Source organism: Capra hircus, chromosome 9, assembly GCF_001704415.2.
Source record: "Capra hircus breed San Clemente chromosome 9, ASM170441v1, whole genome shotgun sequence".
Taxonomy (NCBI): Eukaryota; Metazoa; Chordata; class Mammalia; order Artiodactyla; family Bovidae; genus Capra; species Capra hircus.
Window position 1 is genome coordinate 68,743,322 of NC_030816.1, and position 22,877 is coordinate 68,766,198.

Here is a 22,877-nt window from a genome sequence, read left to right on the forward strand (position 1 = left end):
CCCAGAGTTTGCTCAGACTCGTGTCCATTGAGTTGGTAATGCCATCCAACCATCTCATCCTCTGTCATCCCCTTCTCCTCCTATAACTGTTAAATTTCGTTATGTATGAAGTCACTGTGTTGTACTGTAAATATTGAATTCCAGTTCTAAACTGGGCCCAGTCGTGAAGAGAATGAGTAAAGGACAGTTACATCTGATGTGACAGGTATTCCTGTACAAAATCTGGTTTGACCCTAAAATATTCAGCAGGATTGTCTTTTAGAATTTGGGACTGGAAGAACCAGGTCTTACTTGCCTCTTACTGCCATGTGCAACCAATGCCCCGCTCTGGGGAAGCAGCCTTCCTAAGGATAAACTGAAGAAAGCAGAACTTGTGGTTAAAAGTGAAAGAGTCCATATGTGCCTATTTTTGCTGTTGCTGTCATAGCAGTTGAGTTAGAGCAAAATCCCCCAAAGGAATAAACTTACATGGCCAAAGGAAAGTGGAGACAAGGTAGCTGTGTGTGGTTGAGGAACATGATGGCAGAGTGGTGGGAACTGCCCGGGGGACCATGGGAGCGTGTTGGCAGGCAGAGGTGGCCTGATGCACCTCCCAGACTTGGCAGGCGCCTGACTTAGAGTCACCAGGACTGTCTGAGGCTGGGTCAGGGGAAGCGGAGGGAGTTTGGGGCTAAAAACGGTAAACAGTGTACTTTATCTCTCAGGTCTTTCCCTCTTCATCCCTTCCCACACAGGAGAACAGACATTTATACATTTCACGGAGATGGTGAGGTTCCGGTTTGACATCAGGAAAAGGAAGGGACATCAGAATTCTTGAAGCTATCCCAGCCCAAACCAGAGAATGCTTTTGTTGGGAGTATAGTATGAAAGTGTGAAAGTGTTAATCACTCAGTTGTGTCCAGCTCTTTGCGACCCCATCGACTGTAGCCTGCCAGGCTCCTCTGTCCATGGAATTCTCCAGGCAAGAATACTGGAGTGGGTTGCCATTCCCTTCTCCAGGGGGATCTTCCCTATCCAGGGACTGAACCTGGGTCTCCTGCATTGCAGACAGATTCTTTACCACCTGAGCCACTAGGAAGCCTTTGGAGTATAGTGATGTCACAGCATGGAACTGGGTGACCTACTTTGAGCCCAGGAGTTGGTAGGTGACACCCAAGCTCATAGAACTTGAGCCGTTGACTGCCTTGTTTTGAAATGCGAGAGGATGCCAGAAGTTGGATGTTGGAGGGGAGCCTCTGTCATTACAGCCACACCCGAACACCAGGAAAAAGGAATTTAGGGGAACCAGAGAAAAATGATACCTGATATTATATATATCAGAGATGTGGGAAAATAATTGCATCTTTGAAACAAGAAAATGCTATAAAAATTAGATTCAGAGAATAAGAGATCTTGGAAATTAAAAATATGACATTAGAAATTGGGAGAGTGAATGTAAGTTATATGGAAACTCTGTAAATCATGTCTGACAGTCAGAAAATAGTGTAAGCATAGTATTTTTTTTTAATGAATGTTTAATTTTTTATCTGGATCAGACCTCTTCAACATTATAATTTTTTTATTTAATATTGATTTATTCATTTGGCTGCATCGGGTCTTTTTTGAGGCATGCGGGATCTTTTTAGTTGTGGCGTGTGGGATCTGGTTCCCTGATCAGGGACTGAACCCTAGCCCCTTGATTGGGAGTCTGGAGTCTTAGCGGTTGGACCACCAGGGAAGTCCCAAGCACAGTATTTAGAAATGGGTAAATGAATGTCAGAATAAATAGATAACAGATGAAAGGGGGGCAGCCTCATGGAAGTAAAACTGAAGCAGGACTACTGCATTTTGTTGCAGTCCTATTTGATTTAAAAAACCATGTGCATTTATTACCTTGGTAAAAATGGAAAAACATGTAATGAGAGATTTACTTCAGAAATCATTTTGTTGAAAAAAATTATTGACAGGATAGGAAATGTGGCACAATATTACTTTTTGGCAATCCCGGAAGTAGTATGGTCCCCTAAATTTTTTTAATAGCTGTCTTTTTTCAGCACCCAATTTCTTGCCAAGTTAGGTATGGTTATCCTACCATTTTCTATACCTTCTGCCAGGCTTGGCAAGCTTTGTGGCTTTTGAAATCCCTTATTGTGCATGTGAACTGCAAAGATGCAGATTATTTTGAGACAGGCTTCTCCTCACGTTACCACCACGAACTTTCCATATTGCCAGTGATGGTGGGAAGATTTTCTGTTAGACATTTCACAAGTTGTGGTTGTAATGGAATACAAATGTGAGCATTGGAACATTTTAAATGAACAGTGAGAGCCTGCAGACCTTCCAGCCGAAGTGGACTCTTTCCAGCATTTCTGGACTTAGAAACCATTTTTTAGAGTTAAACGGCCTCCTTCAGCTCTTCATTTAATAACTGTGAATGGCTGTTGTGAAAACATGGGCCTCCGCAGAATGTCAGAGCTGGAAGATGCTTTAAGGGGCCATCTCGTCCACATCTGTTCCATGATGATTGTCCAAATTCATTCAAGGACCCGGGAAATGACTTTCCGTGGCTTACACAGTAGCCCCAGACACAGTAATCTTTCTGCTTCTCTGGGCTGCCTGGACCGCAGGAAAATGTCTTGGTTACTTTCCTTCAAATCTCATTCTGTTCTTGGTGGTTGTCTATGAATTTGTATCTGAAAAGAGACAGCTTTCCAGGAAATATTCGTATGTTTAAGGGTGGGGTCTGTGGACTTCTTGAAGGATTCTAAGTTTATATTTACTGTGGTGTGTGTGTTAGTCACTCAGTTGTGTCCGTCTCCTTGCGACCCCATGGACCCCATGGAGCCCTCCAGGCTCCTTTGTCCATGGGATTTTTCAGACAAGAATCCTGGAGTGGGTTGCCATTCCCTTTCCAGGGAATTTTCCTGACCCAGGAATTGAACCTAGGTCTCCTACATTGCAGGCAGATTCTTTTACTGTCTGAGCCACCGGGGAAGCCCAGGGGTTTTGTTAATTTCTTGAGAGATGTGACATACACCTGTGGATTAATATAGGCAGATCTTGGGCTTGAAGTCTTCAGTTTTAGCACAAACAGAGATAGGGTGAGAGAGAGGGGAAACAAGAGGAGGGGGAAGAGAGTAGAGGTGTGAGCACCAGTTCTTTCCTCTTACTTTCCTTTTGGTTTATGTGAAAGAAATGCTGTGGTATTAAGTCTTCCAGAGCAGTTTTTACAATGTGGCAGAGATCTGCTGGCTGTCATCAAGGTTTGTGCAAAATTGGATGTTTGTACCTTCTCTGAACTTTTTCCCTCTGATCCAGCCCCTGAATGTTGTTCACTGGCCTTCTAACTCCATCTAGGCTTGGCATCTCCTGGAGCTCCTTTTTTATTGGAGTGTTGTGGGTATTAATGGTTGGCTGATTAAAGGAACTCACAGCAAGGGTGTTAATGATTACTTCTCCTGGAGGGTATGTGCCTATTCTCATAGAGCTGTTCCAGAAGCAAGATGGGGTAAACCTCAGCTGTTACTATGGAAGCTCCTGGTAGCAATTAGAATGTGGTATGTTTTGTAATCCTGAAACGTGAAAGTGAAAGTCGCTCAGTTGTGTCTGACTCTTTGTGATCCCATGGGCCTATTGCAGGCAGATTCTTTACTAGCTGAGCCACAAGGGAAGCCCCCAAATACTGGAGAAGGTAGCCTATCCCTTCTCCAGTGGATCTTCCTGACCCAGGAATAAAACTAGGGTTGCCTGCATTGCAGATGGATTCTTTACCAACTGAGCTATCAGGGAAGCCTTTGTAATCCTACCTGCCTAGTATCTGTGCTTTGCAAACCCCAGGGGCTTAGTGACTCAAAAATGAGTCTTTCTGGAAAAAATCTGGAGAAGTTTCATCATTATCAAGAATATGTTAAAAAAAAGGAGCTGACATCACTAATTATCAGGGAAATGCAAATCAGAACCACAATGAGATATCATCTCACACCTGTTGGAATGACTGTTGTCAAAAAAAACCAAATAATAAGTGTTGGCAATAATGTGGGGCAAAGGGAACCCTTCTGCACTGTTGGTGGGAATGCAAATTGGTACAGCCAGTATGGAAAACAATATAGAAGGTCCTGAAAAAATTAAAAATAGAGCTACAGTGTGATCTAGCAATTCCGCTTCTGGGTATATATCCAAAGGAAATGAAATCTCTGTCTCCAAGAGGTATCTGCACTCCCATGTTCTTTGTATTATTTTTGATAATAGCCAAGACACAGAAACAAATAAATGTCTACTGACAAAGATGTAAACACACACACACACACACACAAACACACACACAATCCTGCCACTTGTCACAACATGGGTATACTTTGAAGGCCTTGTTCTAAGTGAAATAAGTCAAACAAGGGGGCACAAGTGTTGCATGATCTCACTTATATGTGGAATCTAAAAAAAAGAAAAAAAACCCCACCTGAACTCAAAGATACAGAGAACAGATTGGTGATTGCAGAGGGGCAGGGTGTTGGGGGAGGGATAGATTGGTAAAGGTGTTTAAAAGCTACAAAAATAAATTCTAGTGATTTAATGTACAGTGGAGTGACTACAGTTAGCAATACTATATTGCATATTTGAAAGTTAGTAAGAGCGTAAATCTTAAAATTCTCATCACAAGAAAAAGAATTGTAACTATGTGTGGTGATGGATGTTAACTGATGTTCTTATTGTGGTTATCATTTTGTAGTACATACATACATCAATTATTTGTGCTGTACACTTAAAGCTAATATTATATGTCAGTTATATATCACAAAAATAGCATGTTGAAGATATCTGTTAGTTGAACCCGTTGAATTGTACAGTGACTATTAAAACCTATGAACGTCCTTTGAGAGTTCCTTCTTTAAAAGCTGTGTGTGTGCTTTGTCACTTCAGTCCTGTCTGACTTTTTGTGATTCCGTGGACTATAACTCTTCAGGCTCCTCTGTCCATGGGATTCTCCAGGCAAAAATATTGGAGTGGGTTGCCATTTCTTCCTCCAGGGGATCTTCCAGACTGAGGGATTGAACCCGTATCTCTTATGCCTCCTGGATTGACAGGCAGGTTCTTTACCACTAGTGCCACCTGTTTAAAAGTTATTTTATACTAAAACTATTGAAATACATATTTTTATTTATCATAAAAAGTAACTTCTTGGTTTAATAATTCTGCTAATTTTAAATTGTCTTTCTTTTGGAAATGTTTTATTCATTTCCTCAGTGAGTAAATTTATGTTCAACCCATTGAAAACAGAATATAAGTGTTTCCTGGGAATTCCCCAGTAGTCTAGTGGTTAAGACTCCATGCTTTCACTACCAAGGGTGAGGTTCAGTCTCTACTTGAGGGATTATCTTGCAAGCTGTGTGGTGTGGCCAAAACCAAAACAAAACAAAAAAAGAAGTGTTTCTCAGTACATCAAATGTTTATATCTTTTGATAATGATAGAGATTAAGGTTTTTATTGTTTATCACACATCCTTTCCTGTTTTACCTCTGGACTCCTTTGGCAGGTGAATCAAGACAAATGTTTTTAAATGCATATAGAATAAAATATTTGGCATTACAAAGAAAAACAATTCATACTGAAATTCTGTTACAAAATGCTGAAAAAACCTGTGATAGAGCAATTTTTTTTATATTAATGCATTGGAATGACAAGTTCCAACAGTGGATTCAGTAACTTTTATTCTAGTCTAGTCTGGTCTGTTCTGAAGTGATTATGAACCAAATGATTTCCAGCTATAATGTAATGTAAAAATGGCTGTGATTTTTGTTGGTGATCCTGCCAAAGATACTCCTAAGAGTGTGTTTTGTGATCTAACTTCTTAGTGAGTGAATGAGTGAAGTCGCTCAGTCCTCTCCGACTCTTTGCGATCCTGTGGACTGTAGCCCACCAGGCTCCTCTGTCCATGGGATTCTCCAGGCAAGAATACTGGAGTGGGTTGCCTAGTTAGAGATGCAAATTTCTGTTACAAGTGGGTTGAAGAGTCTACGGCTGCACCACTCTGAACGCGCCTGATCTCGTCTGATCTTGAAAGCAAAGCAGGGTTGGGCCTGGTTAGTACTTGGATGGAAGAAGTGGGTGAGGATATCTCTTTTTTTTTTTTTTCCCCTGTGCGAGTTCGGGGACCCTTGACATTGTAATCACCTTGGATGATGGTGATTATTTAAGACGAACATCTATTTCCTTAGAGCTTTGGCAGTAACAGCAGTATGTCATGAAAAGTATTTTAACTTAATTTTTATTGGAGTATAGTCGATTCACAATGTTTCTGCTGTGCAGCAAAGTGAATCAGTTATATGCACATAATGTCTACTCCTTTTTCGATTCTTTTCCCATACAGTCATTACAGAGTATTGAATAGAGTTCCCTGGGCTATACAGTAGGTCCTATTTTATATCTAGTAGTGTGTATATGTCAATCCAAGTCTCACAATTTACCTCTCCCCCCACGGTCCCCCTTGGTAACATAAGTTTGGTTTCTACATCTGTGACTCTTTTTCTGTTTTGTAAGAAAGTTCATTTGTACCATTTTTTTTAGATTCCATCTATAAGCTGTATCGTATGATATTCATGTTGAGTATTTCTACAGGGACAACAGTTTAAATGGGAATAACTCTTTGTGGAGTGCCCTCTAGGCTGGGCACTGTACTTGCCATGGTCAACAAAGCCGGTGAACACACACGGTGATGGTACCCGGCTTTTGCAGTGTGCAGACTAGGAGAAGAAACAGACACCACACTGCAGAATATACAGAGCTGTGTAATTGCAACTCTAGGGCATCAGAATGTCCTGCAATGCTGTGATAGTGCGTCACGAGGGGGCTTCACTGGACCTGGGAGGGCTCTAGTGGTGGGAAGGCCTCCTAAGGAAGCCACATTTCAGTTGACGCCGGGGTGTTGTCTGAGGGTGGAACTTGGCCCATGCAAAACCTGAATGAGGGCAGTGATTGGGAACGAAGTGAGCTGAGACTCTGTGGTGAGGTTGGCAAAAAGATACAGTTTGTATTTCACTTGGTAGTGTTTTTACTTCTGGTTGAAGAGGCCGAGTTTACCTTTTAGCTTGATGGCATGTATTATTTCGTGTATTAATGGCTCCACCTCTAAAAGCTTTAGAAATTTGTTTCAAGTATATAGGTTGAAAAATTGATTATAAAATTTATGAGAACCAGCTTTCTTGAGAGAGCTGGACCCTTAACATTTTTTATCATTTAATTCCTAAACGTTATTCTTCACCCATGTTTTCATTTGGCACAAATGTAAGAAAAACCTAAAGAGAATTGAGGAGGTGCTACGCTCCTTTGTGTTTGTAAAGATACACACCTTCCTTACCTGGCTAGTCCTGGGCAAATAAGTGTTGTTCATTCTTCTGGGTTTTAACGCAACAGGCTCCACAGCCTGGCAGAGGCTCAGACGGAGCAGAAGGGGATTGGGCTGAGCACAGGGCAGGAATGCAACCATTCTGGTCAGGCCAGTTGGGGAGGGACTCTTCTCCCCACGATTCTCATACTGTTTGGCCCTCATTTAAAATTTGACTCCAGCAAAGCACACTCTCCAGCCGAGGGGTACACACATCTTTGTGACTTCAGGAAACATGCACGGTTGGCTTGTGAAACTTAACTACCTTTGGAGGACATGCTGAGCCAGCAGGAAATGGAAGTGACATCCGCTTCTACACATGGGGACGATGGAGGGTCACAGGCAGGTAAAGAACTTACAGTGGCCATTAAACTTTTGTGCGTTGTTTGTAGAAAGGAAACCTCGGCAGGACTCATTAAGCCAAGAAATAGTGTAAAAATGACTGAGTAACAGATTCTAAATCATTTTGTCCTGTGGGTGACCTTGGAATTTTTTGACCACCATTTTCTTGTAAAACTATTATGAAAGAAGTTAGTTTACAGTATTTTGGAAACAGGATTTTGCTCTGCTTGCTAGTGCTGTAGACCTTCCAGGGCAGAACAGAACCGCTGTCAGCCCTTGAGCTTAATACCAAACCTGGCACTTTACGCATGTTGATATGGATGGATTGGAGTCTGTATCTAATGACACCCTGAAAATTATCCATCATTTGTCTGTGATGCCAGGAGATTTGTCCCAAAGTGTTTGTTGTATGGAAATCATAAAGGGATAGAAATCTCCGCCCTCCCCGCACCCCCCCACCCCCAGACTATAAATGGGTTAATCAGCTAAAACCGTGGTGTGGTGCTATTCCAAAGCTCCAAGGCTGAGTAATGAATTGGCATGAGCGGCCATCCTGTGCTCGCTTCATTTGGCCATCCCTCTCTCGATTTGTTCGCTGACTCACTTGTCATTTATTGCATGTCTGCTGGTGCCGAATTCCATGATAGACTGTTGAGAAATAGAGACAAATAAAGCAAGACCTGTGCTTAGTGGCTTTTGGAGAATGACTCAGGGCCAGTTGCTAAGGAGTGTAATAGTGGCGAGTACTAGGCCTGGTGGGACCATGGACTAGAAGGGATTCATTTCTGGAGTTTGACTCTTCTTTGGAGAGTCAGGGGATGTTTCCCAGAGGAGGCACCTGCGAGATGGCAGAGAGTGTGGAAGACAGGAATTCCAGGCTGAAGGGAAAAGGCGTGTTGGGTGAATTATGTGGTGAGATGCTGTTTGTGTATTTATTAATGAGCCTCCTCTGTCGCTGCCCATCGCCTTAGCCGTGGCCAGCTTGCAACTCTGGAAACAGCCTCTGTACAGGCTCTTTCCTATGCCTGGATACCTTCCCCAGCTCTTGGCTAGCCCCTTTGACTATAATTGGGTGATGGATTAAATTGCACCTTTTCCGAGATGCCCACCCTGACTCCCCGTCTGAAGTAGATTCGTCCTGTTATTCCTACCATCCATCCTGTTGCTTGCTTCAGCTCACTTGTCACAATGCTGATTGCTTGTTTGCTTTGTTGCTGAGAGGTCCCCAGACTGTCATCTCCATCAGGGCATTTCATGTTTACTGGTGTGTCCATAGTGCTTTGCACAACGCCTGACCCGTAGGGGTGATAGATCCTTATAGATGAGGGAATGAGTGGGTGAAGGAATGAATGAAAAGGCCTCGCTTGAAAACCAAAGACATTCTTTTTTATTTAATTTGATTGTCCTTTTGTTTATTTTTTTAAACATTTTAAAATTTATTTATTTTTAATTGAAGGATGATTGTTTTATAATATCTTATTGGTTTCTGCCATACATAAATATGAATCAGCCATAGGTGTACGTAGGGCCCCTTCCCCTTGAACCTCCCTCCCACCTTCTGCCCTATCCCACCCCTCTAGGTTGTCTCAGAGCCCCAGTTGGAGCCCCCTGAGTCATACAGCAAATTCCCGCTGGCTCTCTATTTTACGTATGGTCATGTGTATCTTTGCATGCTGCTCTTTCGGTTCACCCCACCTTCTCTTTCCCCCGATTGTGTCCACAAGTCTGTTCTGGGTCTGCGTCTCCACTGCTGCCCTGTAGATAGGCTCATCAGCATCATCTTTCTAGGTTCCATATATATGCGTTAGTATACCATATTTGTTTTTCTCTTTCTGACTCATTTCACTCTGTATGGCAGACTCTAGGTTCATCAAACACATTCTTAATGGACTTGCAATTCCAGTTTATTCCTTGAAGTTTGAGGTAGTTCTTAACTAGGCACTTAGTATCTCAGTGAAGAATTTTGTTTAAGACCTTTGGGTGTTCATTTCAGTTCAGTTACTCAGTTGTGTCCGACTCTTTGCGACCTCATGAATTGCAGCACGCCAGGCCTCCCTGTCCATCACCAACTCCCGGAGTTCACTCAAACTCACGTCCATTGAGTCGGTGATGCCATCCAGCCATCTCATCCTCGGTCATCCCCTTCTCCTCCTGCCCCCAGTCCCTCACAGCATCAGAGTCTTTTCCAATGAGTCAACTCTGTGCATGATGTGAAAAAAAAATCTAAGGATTCTTTAAATTGAATATGCAAAGGTGAGAGAAATTCTATTCAGAATGCTTAAGTTATAAACAGAAGAGAAATTTATGAATTTAAAGAAAGCTGAATGAACTGCATCATTAAATCAAGTCATTCTTTATAGTCATTTTATAAAATTATATTGCATTTCTATTTGTACTGCTTAGTTCTCTGACTTGTCCTGATAATTTTGGTGATTTATTCTTATCAGTGCTCTTAAATCTAATTTTTATAATTAATATCATTATCATTATTTAAACCCTTATATAAATCAGTGATGTTCTCATATTGATAATTATTCTTTTTATTTAAAACAGTATTCATATAACATTCCTCATCACTTTCATTGCTATTTCCCTCCACTTTTTTTTCAGTTCTTAAAAGTCCGTAAAATGGCTTCATTTCCACTTCATCTTACCCACACTCATATTTTTCTTATACATGTCACATACAGCACAAGATATTTTCCATGACATATCATCAGCAGATTATTTTCATCATATTGAAAGATTATGCAACAACATTTATTTTGTAAGTTCTATAGTGATGGCAGGTGGAAACTGTTACATGAAATGGCACTCTGAGTGAAAGGAAAATCCAAAAGTGAATTGCTTCAATGGTTATGATTGTTTTCCCCATTCGTTCTCCTCCAAATGAGAACGCCTGTGCAGAACTGTTAATCCTAAGAGGCGGCAGACAGGGCTTCTCGGCTTTAGTCAGTGGCTGGGTGATTGGCACCTCCTGATATGTTTCATTATTGATATCTCTTTCCCTGGCTTCTGATTCCAGCCTTTTGTTCCCTTCTTGGAGAAATGCGGAAAAATACATTTATGTACTATTTTGAAAGTGAGATTTTGGTTATCGTTCTTTGTGACGGCAACATCTTATTTACCTGTTGGTTTCATTCATTCATCCAGTAAATGTTTACTGCCCATGTACTCCATACCAGGCACTGTGGTGGTCACCAGGCATTAAAAAATGACTTACGATTACCAACGTTTAAATTATTTTACAGTGTTTCAGAAGAGGATAATGTGAAAGAAGTCTTATGTCAGCAGAGAAATATTTTGTGGTCTGCCTGGTAATTTTTTTTTTTTTTTCCCCCAAAAATGCTACTGGCTAGAAAATGATGATGGCTTGCACTTCTGACAGCGCTGCTAATGTTGGGTTTCTGTGCCTGGGCCCTTTGTGCGGTGCAGACAAGAGGCATTTGGAGACGCTTAATTTCACTGGAACGCTGCACCTGTTGCTGGCTAATCTTGCATATGAAATCCAGAACCTCGAGTCACTTGCTTTCATTTCCTTTTCCTGCCCCCTCTTTCCGGCGTGGAGGGGCTCAGTTTAGTAACTCAGATGAAGAATAACCACCTTGTTCCTTTGGGGCTATGGTTTTAATGCCCTGGGGAGTGGAAGTGTCGGGGCCTTTTGTCATTCTCTTGCAGAAGGGCTCACCTCTGACTGGCCTCAAGATTCTGCAGCTTGTGTTTGTGCCAGAGTTTGGGACTGCGATGGGGTGGAGCTGGATACATGATACCTGGGACCTGACTGCTGTTGAGGAACATGCATTTCCTTTTGGTTTCATATGGTTTTTGGCTGTGACTTTGAGGAAGAGAGGAAGTATTATATAGTATTATTTACCCTCAGAGAAACAACTTTGAAACCTTTGGGCTTCATGATGGTTCAGGCAGTGCTGTTGACAGCCAGTGAGCTGCTTCTTGAAGGCCCACGATGGGATGGGAGGAAATACTTGGGGCAGGGAGTTGGATCTAAGGTTCAGAACACCCACGGCATGAATTTGGTGTCATGAATGGAGAAGGAAACGGCAACCCACTCCAGTATTCTTGACCAGAGAATCCCATGAACAGAGGAGCCTGGCAGGCTATAGTCCATGTGGTCGCAAAGAGTTGGACACAACTGAGGGAGTAACTCTAACTTGGGGTTATGAAACCTAAGTTACCTCGTTTTTTAAAGAGGCTGCAATACTGACACAGCTTAACCTGTAAGAATTTTGCAGGCATCCATGAAAATAAATGTGAAAGGACTCTGAAGTTCAGAGGGCCCTAAAATTGGTCACTTTTTACTGACCAAATTATAGACTGATGTTCCAATAGAAACATGGGTCGTTCCAACCCTCTACTGAATTGGCAGCCTCAGGGAAGTTATTTTTAGTGTTAAACGGTCCTCATTTAAAACCAGGTTTGTTCTATTGGCTCCATTTTAAAATCTTTTTATAGATAGACGGATTTACTCATGAACATTCTCTGGAGGAGAGAGATTTTATGGAAAGTGGAACTCTGTACGAAGTGGCACATAAGTGGTCCCAACCTGCAAACTGTGGAAGAACTTGCTTCCTGTCAGGGGCAGCCCTGGACTACGGGCCTGGCTGTCTTCTCCTCTTCTTTCTGGATCGCTGTTTTTCTCTTTTGTACCTTCTGGTACTGTTTCCGAGCTCCACCCTGCCGTCTTCCTCCCTGTTCTCTGTCACTCCTTAGATGGTTTAATCATAGGCTGTGCGCTTCTTGCCTCTGTCGTGTTCACTCCCACCTCGTCTGGCAGCCCCTGCCCTCTCCTTTCCCCTTTTGCAGGCCCCAGCCTGTATTGGGGCTGATTCCTGAGGGAGTGACAGCAGGCACCACACATTCCCTCTGCAGTTGCCTCACTTTGCCGGGCCTGGGAACTGGTTCTTGTCTGCACCGCATGGAACAGAGTAGGTGCTAAGTCAACAAATCAATTAGCTGACTGACTCCCATGGGCCCAAGGCTCAGGGATCTTGTTTATAAGTCCCATGGCTCATAAGTTCTGGGCTGACAACCATTACTTGCATTCTCTGTTCCTCACCTGGTTATTGGACTTCCCAGGTGGTGCTAGTGGTAAAGAAAGAATCCACTGGTCAATGCAGGAGACAATTCCTGGGTCAGGAAGATCCCCTGGAGAAGGAAATGGCAACCCTCTCCAGTGTTCTTGCCTGGAGAATCCCTTGGACAAAGGAGCCTGGAAGGCTGTAGTCCATAGGGTCGCAAAGAGTTGGGCACGACTGAAGCAACATAGCATGCACCTGGATATCTCTTGGCAGCTACATCATCCTAGAAATCCTGAAGCGGATTTAAAATACCCAAGGTCAGTTCTTTGGCATTGGTTCTGCCTCATTATTACCTGGATCCTTCATTTTCTCCCCACTCCCAGCCCTCAGTAGGTGATTATGTCTCATTCCCACATGGGAGTGGGGTGGGTGTGCCATGAGTAGGCAGGACTATCTTTGTGTGGTATCAGCTGCAGGCTGAATATACAGATGACTCATGCAAGTTAATACCCATGTCTAATGAGTGGCCCACAGCTTCAGATTTGCATAAGGGCCTAAGAGCTCCACAGGAAACACTGAATTGAGATTGTCACTGCAGGTGACCAAAGGGCAAACTGTTATGAGTGACATGTCCAGCTTCATAGGGTGTTGTGCCCTATGGGAGTGAGAAATGGAGTATTTCCTGCTGTGTCAATAAACTAGGATGTCACAGTCATCAGCCATTCCAGCCCTCAAGGGCAACTAAGGAGGAGATCCGGCATCCATTGGGCTGCAACCACTCCCTCTGGTGAGCACTGAGGAAAAAAAACCTGGGATCCTGGCCCCAGGTAGCTGAGATGCATATAAAATGAATGATTTCAGTGAGCCCAGACTCTTGCATCTTCCCATTCATAGAAAAACACTAAATTCCTTAACTTGAGATAATCTGGTTTTCTTTAATTCACAAAAATACTTTTGTTTTTCAGACTACTTGCCCTTTGTTGTACATTTCTATATAACCTGACTCCTCCCCCTGCATTCTCGGAACAGTTCTCTTGGGGTCACTTGAGATGCTGTCTCCTGGCCTTGAAGTCCTAAAAATTCACACCGAATATAACACACCTCCCAACTTTTAGGTTGTGACTGTTTTTTAAGTCACCAGGATTCTTAAGTCAGCTCTCCCACTAGATGTTTTTACAACTAACAACAAAGAATAATCCCCACATTTCTTTTTTTTTTTTTTCCCCATACTTTTCCATGAAGCTGGAGGGTTCTGGAACCTTCTGGAAACTAGAGAGGTTTTCCTCACAGTGACAGCAGATGTACTTCAAGAAAACTCACTGGCTGATCTTTGCTCCACAGCCCAGCAGGTTGCCAATGATATTGCCTCTATCTTTACAGCACTTTTATTTCCAAATGTATCCTTTTTTACATTCCTGAAAGCACCCTTCTCACTTGGTCAGTTTCTCTGATCCCTTTCTGCAATGCTGTGGTCTGCCCCAGAGCAGAGTCTGTCCCAGAACTGCTATTTTTTATTTTGCTCATGTCATAGACTGTGGTACCTCCTTTCTGCATCAGATGGCCTTGTTGTTGAAGCTCTGTGTGTGTGAGAGATGCCCAGGGTTCCTCTCAGTATCCTGGATCACTCTTAACTTTTGTTCTGATGTCTTCCACATCAGCTTGTGTCTATTCTTTCAGTAAATGCTCATTTACTAAGTCCTTACAACATTTCAGGCTCCATGCTAAAGGATGACAATACAAAGGTAAATGAAAAACGACAATGTTTATTTTTGCCCGATTGATAGAAACAGAACATGTAGAAAATTTGGGAAAATTATTCCCTTCTTTTCTTATTTGGTAATGTTTTAAAAGTTCTTTTTAAAGCAGCTGAGTTTTATTCGTCTCTTTTCATGTCTCCTTAAATACCTGTTCCTGCTCCCTGAAGAACCCTGGTGATAACCTTCCTTCCTTCTGCTAGAGTGAGGTGTTTGCCACGTGAGTGGTTGTGCCAGGAGCCCCTGTAGATTCTACAAGATTCTACCACGGCCCTGGCAGAGTGGATCCTGGCTTTTACAGAGTGGTAGCATCACTTGATGTCCATGCAATGTTGTCCTGTTCTACCATGAGTGCTGTTAGCCATGTATATCTCACCTCGGTCAGATCACAGCAGTTGTCACTTCTGTTTGGAAGTAACTTAGCACTGCCAGTGAAAATCTTGCTGTGTGTGTACACACAGTCACACACACAGTCTGCTGTGAGAGGAAGACAGCGCTGGGAAGGAAGCCTCCTCCCCTCTCTTGGTGTAGGAAGAAGCAGGTATATACCGACCACTTCTCTCTACCCCCATCATTATGGGATTCAGTGGTACTATTCTTTATCTCTTATGCTTACTGCTTTTGTGCACTTTTCCTGAGATAATTGTAAGAAAGGTTATAATTTATCTTTAAATACAATATCTAGGAACTTTTACCATTCTGTGTGTCTGACTATTTGCACATTAGAAAATAAAACCAAAATACTTAAAATATGATTTCTTTCCTCTTTCATTGGTGTATGTTCCTTAAAGTCTGCATCAGAGATAGGTCTCTATGTGGTTGGGGATAAATTCTGAGCTCTTTGGTGGTGGGGATTTTTGTTTAGCTCTCTCTAACATAATTTTGCTGGTTATAATGTCATTCACTTCCATTAATATACTAATATGGAAACAAAGACATGGTTTCAGATTTTATTTATATCTTTGTGCTTTGGAAAAACAATCTCATGAGAACTCACTCAGCCCATTAAATACCATCTTTGACGTTGCTTTTTTGGGTTTGCTTGTTTTTAGAAAAGTTTTTCTGGCTTTCGCTCTTTGTATTTGGAACAGTAGCATAGCAACTATTTTTAGACATGTGTTGTTAAAATCATGTAAAAAATCCTTTTCATGTTAACATATGGGATTTTATTAGTAATCTTTAATGTGATCAAGAGCTAAGGTAGAATTTCCTAGCTAGAAAAGAATGAGTTAAAAAAAAATTCTCATATTCCTTTGATGGTTGGAGAAGCTACATTCTATATTTTCAGTTTGATGAAAATATTCAAGAGACTGAATTAGATAGGCAGCATCTTGAGGACAGGGATTACACCTTTTTCACTTCTGTTTTCTTCTTGGGTGTAGCACTGTTCTAGTCAAAAGGGTTGGCTTAGATGGTGGAGAGCCTTGTAAACTAAACTGCCTAAGATTAGACTCCAACCTCCTTTTTTTTGCATGGGAAATCTTGAAGGATTTTGAAGCTAGAGAGCTGCAAGTAATTTACAAAGGTCACCCTGGAGACTCTGGGAGGGTTAATTGGAGTGAAGAGAGCCTGGAGGCAGAGGTAACACTGGAGGTGAAAGTGGATGTGGTGTGAAGGTGGGTGGGCAACACAAGAAGCCACAGATTTCATTGGTAGAGGTCCACACTCTCTCATTTGCAGTTACAGTAGCTAAAAAGAACTCTGAAAACAGAAAGGTTTTTGTAATTCATTTGATAGGAAAACCTGAGCTTGACCTGAGCTCATTTTGGGGGCAAAATTTGACCAGAAGTGTTGGGATGCTTTTGAAATCTTTCCTTATCTCACTCACCTCCTAAAACACACATATTTACTGCACAAGTATTAGTGTATTTGACTGGGGGAAATTATCCTACGTCTTGCTCTTTTTGTCTTGTGTGCTGTGCTAAGTCACTTCAGTCGTGTCTGACTCTATGCGGTACTAGGGACTGTAGCCTTCCAGGTTCCCCTGTCCGTGGGATTCTCCAGGTACGATTACTGAAGTGGGTTGCCATTTCCTTCTCCAGGGGATCTTCCTGACCCAGGGATGGAACCCCTGTCTCTTATGTCTCCTGCATTGGCAGGCAGGTTCTTTACCACTAGCTCCTCCAGGGGAATGCATAGCCTATGTAACTTTTCTCAAGTGGGAAAGGCTCTGATTTGGTAGCTCCTCTATGTTCTAAGTGTTCTGGACAAGGAATTGTGAAACTCAGTTTGACCTGTGTTTACAAGATGAGGCTGATAAAACCCTCAGATTAGCTGTGGAGAGAATTGTGGAGAAAATAAGCATTTCTAGACTGGAACACTCAATGGTTAATAATGAAACTACCTCATCAACATGAAAGAAAATAGGACTTCTGGTGAGGGGATCAGAAACATTCATTAGAGAGTGAATGAAAGGCTGTGTTTTTGAAGCGTTGCTTGTGTGCAGGTCCTGGAGAACAACTGGAGATATTTAAATAAGATCTGTGGAGTAGTTCAATGTATTGCATCAGTGCTAATTTTCTGGTTTTGACAGAAGTGCTCTGGTTCTGTAAGATGGTAACATTTGGGGAAGCTGGATTAAGGGACTATGAAAACCCTGTACAATTTTTTACAACTTTTTGGGTAAGTCTAAAATTATTTCAGGTTTTAAAAAATGAGGAAATAGTTGCTTTAGCCAACCTTAGATAGCAAGAAGTGGTATCATCCATGCTCCCTTTAAGCAGAGAATATCTGTTAGCAGGAATATGGTTTTCCTAGAGACTTGAACTCTAAAAATGCAGGCTGAGTAGACTTCTAGGTTTCTATCCCTCCTCTTTTTTTTTTTTTTTTTAAAGCTCACCTTGTTTTAGCAGAAGAAGATTAATTGAAAAATTTTTGATCCAAGAAAAAGCCTTGATTCTAGTTACAACATGGAACTGACTGTGTCTGGACAGTTCATGGGAAGTGTTGTCACCTGTGATGCCTCACTTTTCATCTCCCTCGTGTTGGAGGGTATGGTTTATTTCTGGCTTTTGTCTGCTGCTCTGCAGGCGTAGGTGTAGGTTCATTGGTTAGAACGGAAAGTTGTAATAAGATGTTCAAAACCCAGAGCTTTGCAGATAACAGAGGGAATGAAGAAAATGGTCAAGGTTGGCTGACTCGGGCTTGGCTGTGCTGATTTGCCCGGCGTGTGTCTCCCCGGTGGAAGGAGGGTTTGTCTTGAAGGCCTCTGCTTCACTGTCTCACTTCCACACCACCTTCTGTAGTTTCAGCTGATGCGGTCTGTAATTCTCTCTGCAGGCTACTCTTTCCCTTCCTTTCGGCTGAGAGTAGACCTAGGCTGGCAGCCAGTAGCCATTGAGCTATAATAGAGCTAGTGGTATGTACAAAATTTGATTACTGCTGTCAACACCAGATTGAATAAGAAAGTGCATACCCTAGACAGATACTTGGGACGTAAATGGTCTATTGATTTCATGAGAACTAGAAATGAGGCCACCGTGTAATCTAGCAGAAGAAGGGGTCAGTGGGTAGAGATTACAGAACAGTTTGTAAAAGTGCCCTTCTTTTAGACTTTTTTTGGAAGAACTTTCAGATAACCTTGATAAACCAATTGTCGCTTTTGATTTTCTTCACCGTCAAGTATTTACAGAAACTCCAATGTGGCCTTTGTACTTGTTGTTTTCATTCAATGGTTTGCCTTTCCCGTGTAAAATCTGGTTTAGAAATTGTACTGGGTGATACAAGCCGTATTTGCTCCTGAACTCTGATGAAAATTTCCCACAATGGAAAGTTCTATCTGACATAGGAAAGTTCAGCGGTCAGTTTCATAGTCAGCTGATGCCAAGAAATAACGAAAACAGTGGATTACATAGTGCAGCCTTGGGACATGGAAAATTTCTTAGAAGATGAATGAATCATATTATTAATACATCTTGTGGGGCCTGAGGCCTTATATTGAAAAACAGGGGAAAAGTTATTTTTTTAAAGCTTGTAGCCTTTTCGTATTTTCCTTCTTGTGTTTTATGTAGACTTTATTCTTTTTAATTTTTTAAGGCATTAAAAATAATTTAAAATAGAATGTTTTAGGAATAAAATAATTCATTTCATTGTACATGAATTTTTTCGAACATCAGAAATCTGAAAAAAATGAATATCTCTTTGAATGAGATTGAGTTAGATTAGATAAAGACTTCAAATTAGAAAATATGATAATCCCTCAAGTTAGATTGGATTATATATTTTGAATTTTGGATTAGATAATCTCTTTGAATTTTATTGGATAATCCCTTTGAATTAGAATAATTACTATCCTCTCAATATCACATTTTTTAGAGAAAAGGGGAAGACATCAGTAGTATCTAGAATCCTGACTTGTTCCTCTTGGCTTCCTTAAAATTTTGTAATAACCTTAATCTTAAATTAAATCTTGTCTAAAATTTCTTCCTATAAATAATTATGGTTATTCACTTATAAAGGCTGCTTTAATTGAGACTGTTTCTATTTAGGAAGAAGACAAATACAGAAAGACATGTGGAAACAACTGATTTAGAATTTAATGTTTTCATAAGCAGCCCTTGGGTAGGGGAAGATAAACCAACTGCTTTAGCAGCCTCTTGCTTAGAGATGTAATCCGAACACCAGCAGTATTTAGCTGGTATGTTATACCAGATTAAAATGTTGAAATATATTTTTGTATTTGGGCTTTGACAACCATCAGGGAAATGTATATCAAGCCATGATGATGTCACTTCACACCCACTAGGATGGCTATAATAAAAAAAATAAAAACTAGATAAAAATAGGTGTCGGTGAGGATGGAGAGAATTTTATCTTTCAGGTACTGCTAGTGAAGGAATGGAAGATGGTGCAGCCACTTTGGAAAGCTGTCTGGCAGTTTTTCCAAAGGTTAACTGTAGAATCCTATTATATGATCCAGTAATGCTACTCCTGGGTATTTATACTCAAGAGAAATAAAAACATTTGTTGATATAAAAATTTGTACTTGAATGCTCATAGCAGCATTATTCATGTTAGCTGAAAGGTAAAGACAACCCAAATGTCTGCCAATTGATAAGTGAATCAATAAAATGTAGGATATTCATACAAGGAAGATTATTCAGCTGTAAACCAAAATTATATGCTGACATACTACAGCATGAAAGAAACTTTGAAAACATTATGCTAAGTAAAACAAGGCAGTCATAAAGGACTACATATTCTATGATTTCATTTATGTGAAATGCTCAGGAGAGGCAAATTTATAGTGATTGAAATTAGATTTTCATGGTTGACTAGAATTAGGGGGTCGGTGCAGAGAGAAGATGGAGATTGAGTGCTTTTTGGGGTGATGAAAATGTTCTAGAATTGATTGTGTAATGGATGCATAACTCTGTGAATATACTAATAACCACTGAATAATATACTTTAAATGTGTTAATTGCATGCTATGTGAATTATATCTAAATAAAGCTGTTACCAAAAAAAGAAAAAAATCAGGCTTTGACCATGTGACCTAATCTATAGCATTGTGCTTTTCACTCTTTCTCTCCTCACCACAATCCCATGAGACAGGTGAGGTCTCTACTCTCATTTTACAGGTTTGGATATTGAGGCTTAGAGAGGGTGTTTTGCCAGGTCTATGGTTTCTAGTCTAGAAAATACAGAGATAAGGAAGAGGAGAGTGGGGCAAGGACTGACTGTATCTCAGCCCGTAGCAGGAAGAGAGATGTCTTCTGATTTAAATCTGTGTGTATCCTGACAAGAGAACCTACGTTATGAAAATCTTTGCTTATAAGTTGAAAGTTTTTGTTTCAAAGCAGGAGAGAAAAAAAAGAGTTAAACAGAAATGAAAAGCCCATGAGGCAGTATGGGTCATGGTTTTCCTTGCTGTTGAATGTGTGTGGATGACATCTGTATGTTGCTGTTGTTGCGTTGCTAAGTCGTGTCCAGCTCTTTTGCAACCCCATGGACTGTAGCCCATCAGGCTCCTCTGTCCATGGGATTTTCTGGGCAAGAATACTAGAGTGGGCTGCCATTTTCTTATCCCTGGGATCTTCCCGACCCAGGGATTGAACTCGTGACTCCAGCATTGATTCTTTACCACTGAGGCACCTGACATCTGTGTTCCGTGATAATAAAAGAGCAAGGCAAATACACAAGATAGAACAGGCTGGAAAATATGAGTCAAAACTGTTACCTCTGATCTTATGATTCTGTGTGGTTGAATGTATTTTTTTCCATAATAGCAATCTCTAAGGAATTAAGAAATTCTTTTGAGTTCCATTTTTCCCAAGGTCTATATGCATATTGAAGTGAAATAACAAGTTCAATTTATGCTTTGAAGTAGAGTTAATATATAACCAAACTCTTCAGTCCAGTTGTATACCCAGGGCAAACACCTCTATTTATATACATGTGGGTAAGGAGGTGGGTGGAGGTGTCCTTATCAGCTGACGCTGTCAAAAACAGGAAGCAAAGTTACAATCTCTTTGTAGTGGATCAGAAACATTCAAAGGCCCTACGTTGTGACAATTAAAAGAACAGTGACAGAAAATGACCTAAGGAATTTTCACTAACTGCGAAGTGTAACATCCTGTCTGGTATTTAGAAGAGATTCAGCTAGGTTTTAGTCAGATCCTCTCATGGGAAAAATAAAAGCCACGGCGAAACAGGACATCCCAGTGTGCAGTTCGCAGGCTGCTTCTGTTAAAATCCACTTCCTCTGCATCTTTTTCCTCGTCAGTTAAGCAAATGTAGGTGATGAGCGGCCCGGCGGCCACCGCGTTTCGTTGGAAAAAGTACAGATTTGATGTGCCAGGACACGTAGCTCGCCAGTCTGGCAAGCATTTACCAGGTAAGTTTGTCAGCTTGCCTGACTCCCTGCCCTCCCTTCCCTGAGGTTTTGAAAAGAGGATGTTAGCCAAGACAGGGTTCTCTCAGTCACTTACTGGACCCAGTGTGTTAAGTAACAGAGCTGCTGGAGGCAGGACCAAGCTGGGGATGGGAACACCCCGGCACGTTCTTCCTGATGTCGCATCTGTTGTAGAGTCTGAGGAGTCGAGACCAGCATTGTGGGGTTTCATCTTTTCTTCAGAATGCGATGATTTTCCAGTTCTTGGCTTCTTGGAAAAAAAGTACATAAGGAGCCATATATTTGTTGTGACAACATGTTTCATGTATTTTCAAACTAGCTTATTTCTGTCCTATAGAGAAAGTTTCCTTTGCGCTGTTGCGTAGGGATAGTGTACTATTGTACTTGATTTACTGTGCTGACTAAAAATGTATTTTACTTTTAAAAGTGGTTCAGAGCTGATTAAGGGGAGAATCAGACATTGTACTTTTGGGTGGATTGTAAATGGAGGGGTTTTGTGTTTAGGCAGTCTTGTGCAGAAGAACTCAGACGCGGAACTTCATGTTAGATGTGATCATGCACTTTTCTGTTGCTGGAGTTTACTTCCAGGGGGACCTAGATTTTTTGATTAGTTCTGATGTCCATATAGATCAAATAAACTTTATGAGAAAAAAAATAAAAAACTCAAGTGATGTGTAATATTTGACCTTACATATCATGCTTGAATGTTGTTAGTATGGAACAACTTTTAGACTGGTCAGAATTTTTAAAAAATGGTTTTCTTTCTTTTGGAATTACTCTTTCCCTCTTAAGTTTTCCTTCCTAACTCCATGTGAATGTGGTGGTAAATGCTGGTAGGCATCCTCTCCAGGAATTAATTCTCAACTAGAATGATTGGAGCAGCCCATGTTTTCTTAGCAAATTTGGCTTCTTGGCAAAGTGTAATAAGAGATCAGCATGGTATAATTCACTTTGTTGGCTGTTACTTTTCTCTCTTATTTAAAGAACCGTGTGGTCTCAACAGAAAATTAAAATATCTGTCAGAAACCTGACTTAAAACCTCAGGTACAAGAGCAGCATTGCAGCTTGTAGCCTTTCAAGTATATCTCTTGACTTTCACTTAATTCTCTTCCTTTTCCCAGCATGAATAATCTTCATAGTCTGCTAGTCTGTGCAGTAATGTCTTGCTACCAAGGGTCTCAGAAATAGGAAGATAATTAGAAGTAAAAAATTCAAATCAACTTTTAAATAATAAGCAAACTTTTATACGGGTAGACTTCAGCTTTAAACATGAATTCTCATTCATTCATACAGCATTATTTCCTACTCTGTGGTCAGTCCAAAGGCTTTAGGAAAGTAGAAAATATTTTTTTAAAAAAATACATGTTAGGGCACATTATTTTAATAAAAATAGAAGATTAGTGTGTATATGATTTGCGAGGACCTAGGTTCTTTTCTTATTGGCTGTTACTGATTTACTGTTTTCTTATATCTACAGGATAGCTCTCTTTAGTGATCTTGTAAATAAAGGTATGAAAAAGTACATGTTTATGGGT

General features: G+C 41.0%; 1 protein-coding gene across 8 annotated transcripts in view; it reads left to right on the forward strand.

The window, feature by feature from the left end:
• The window catches only part of UTRN (utrophin), a 556,454-nt gene that overhangs the window by 42,661 nt on the left and 490,916 nt on the right, over positions 1 to 22,877 (forward strand). For 2 of the 8 annotated variants that reach the window (XM_018053303.1, XM_018053305.1), the window contains exon 1: positions 21,005 to 21,324. The exons of 4 other annotated variants lie outside the window; for them this stretch is intronic. In XM_018053303.1, the coding sequence (XP_017908792.1) occupies positions 21,231 to 21,324 (94 nt within the window). In that variant the 5' untranslated portion in view covers positions 21,005 to 21,230. Of the gene's footprint in view, positions 1 to 7,291; positions 7,704 to 21,004; positions 21,325 to 22,877 lie in introns of those variants that run through there. 2 more of the 8 variants (XM_018053304.1, XM_018053299.1) reach the window with 2 other exon arrangements.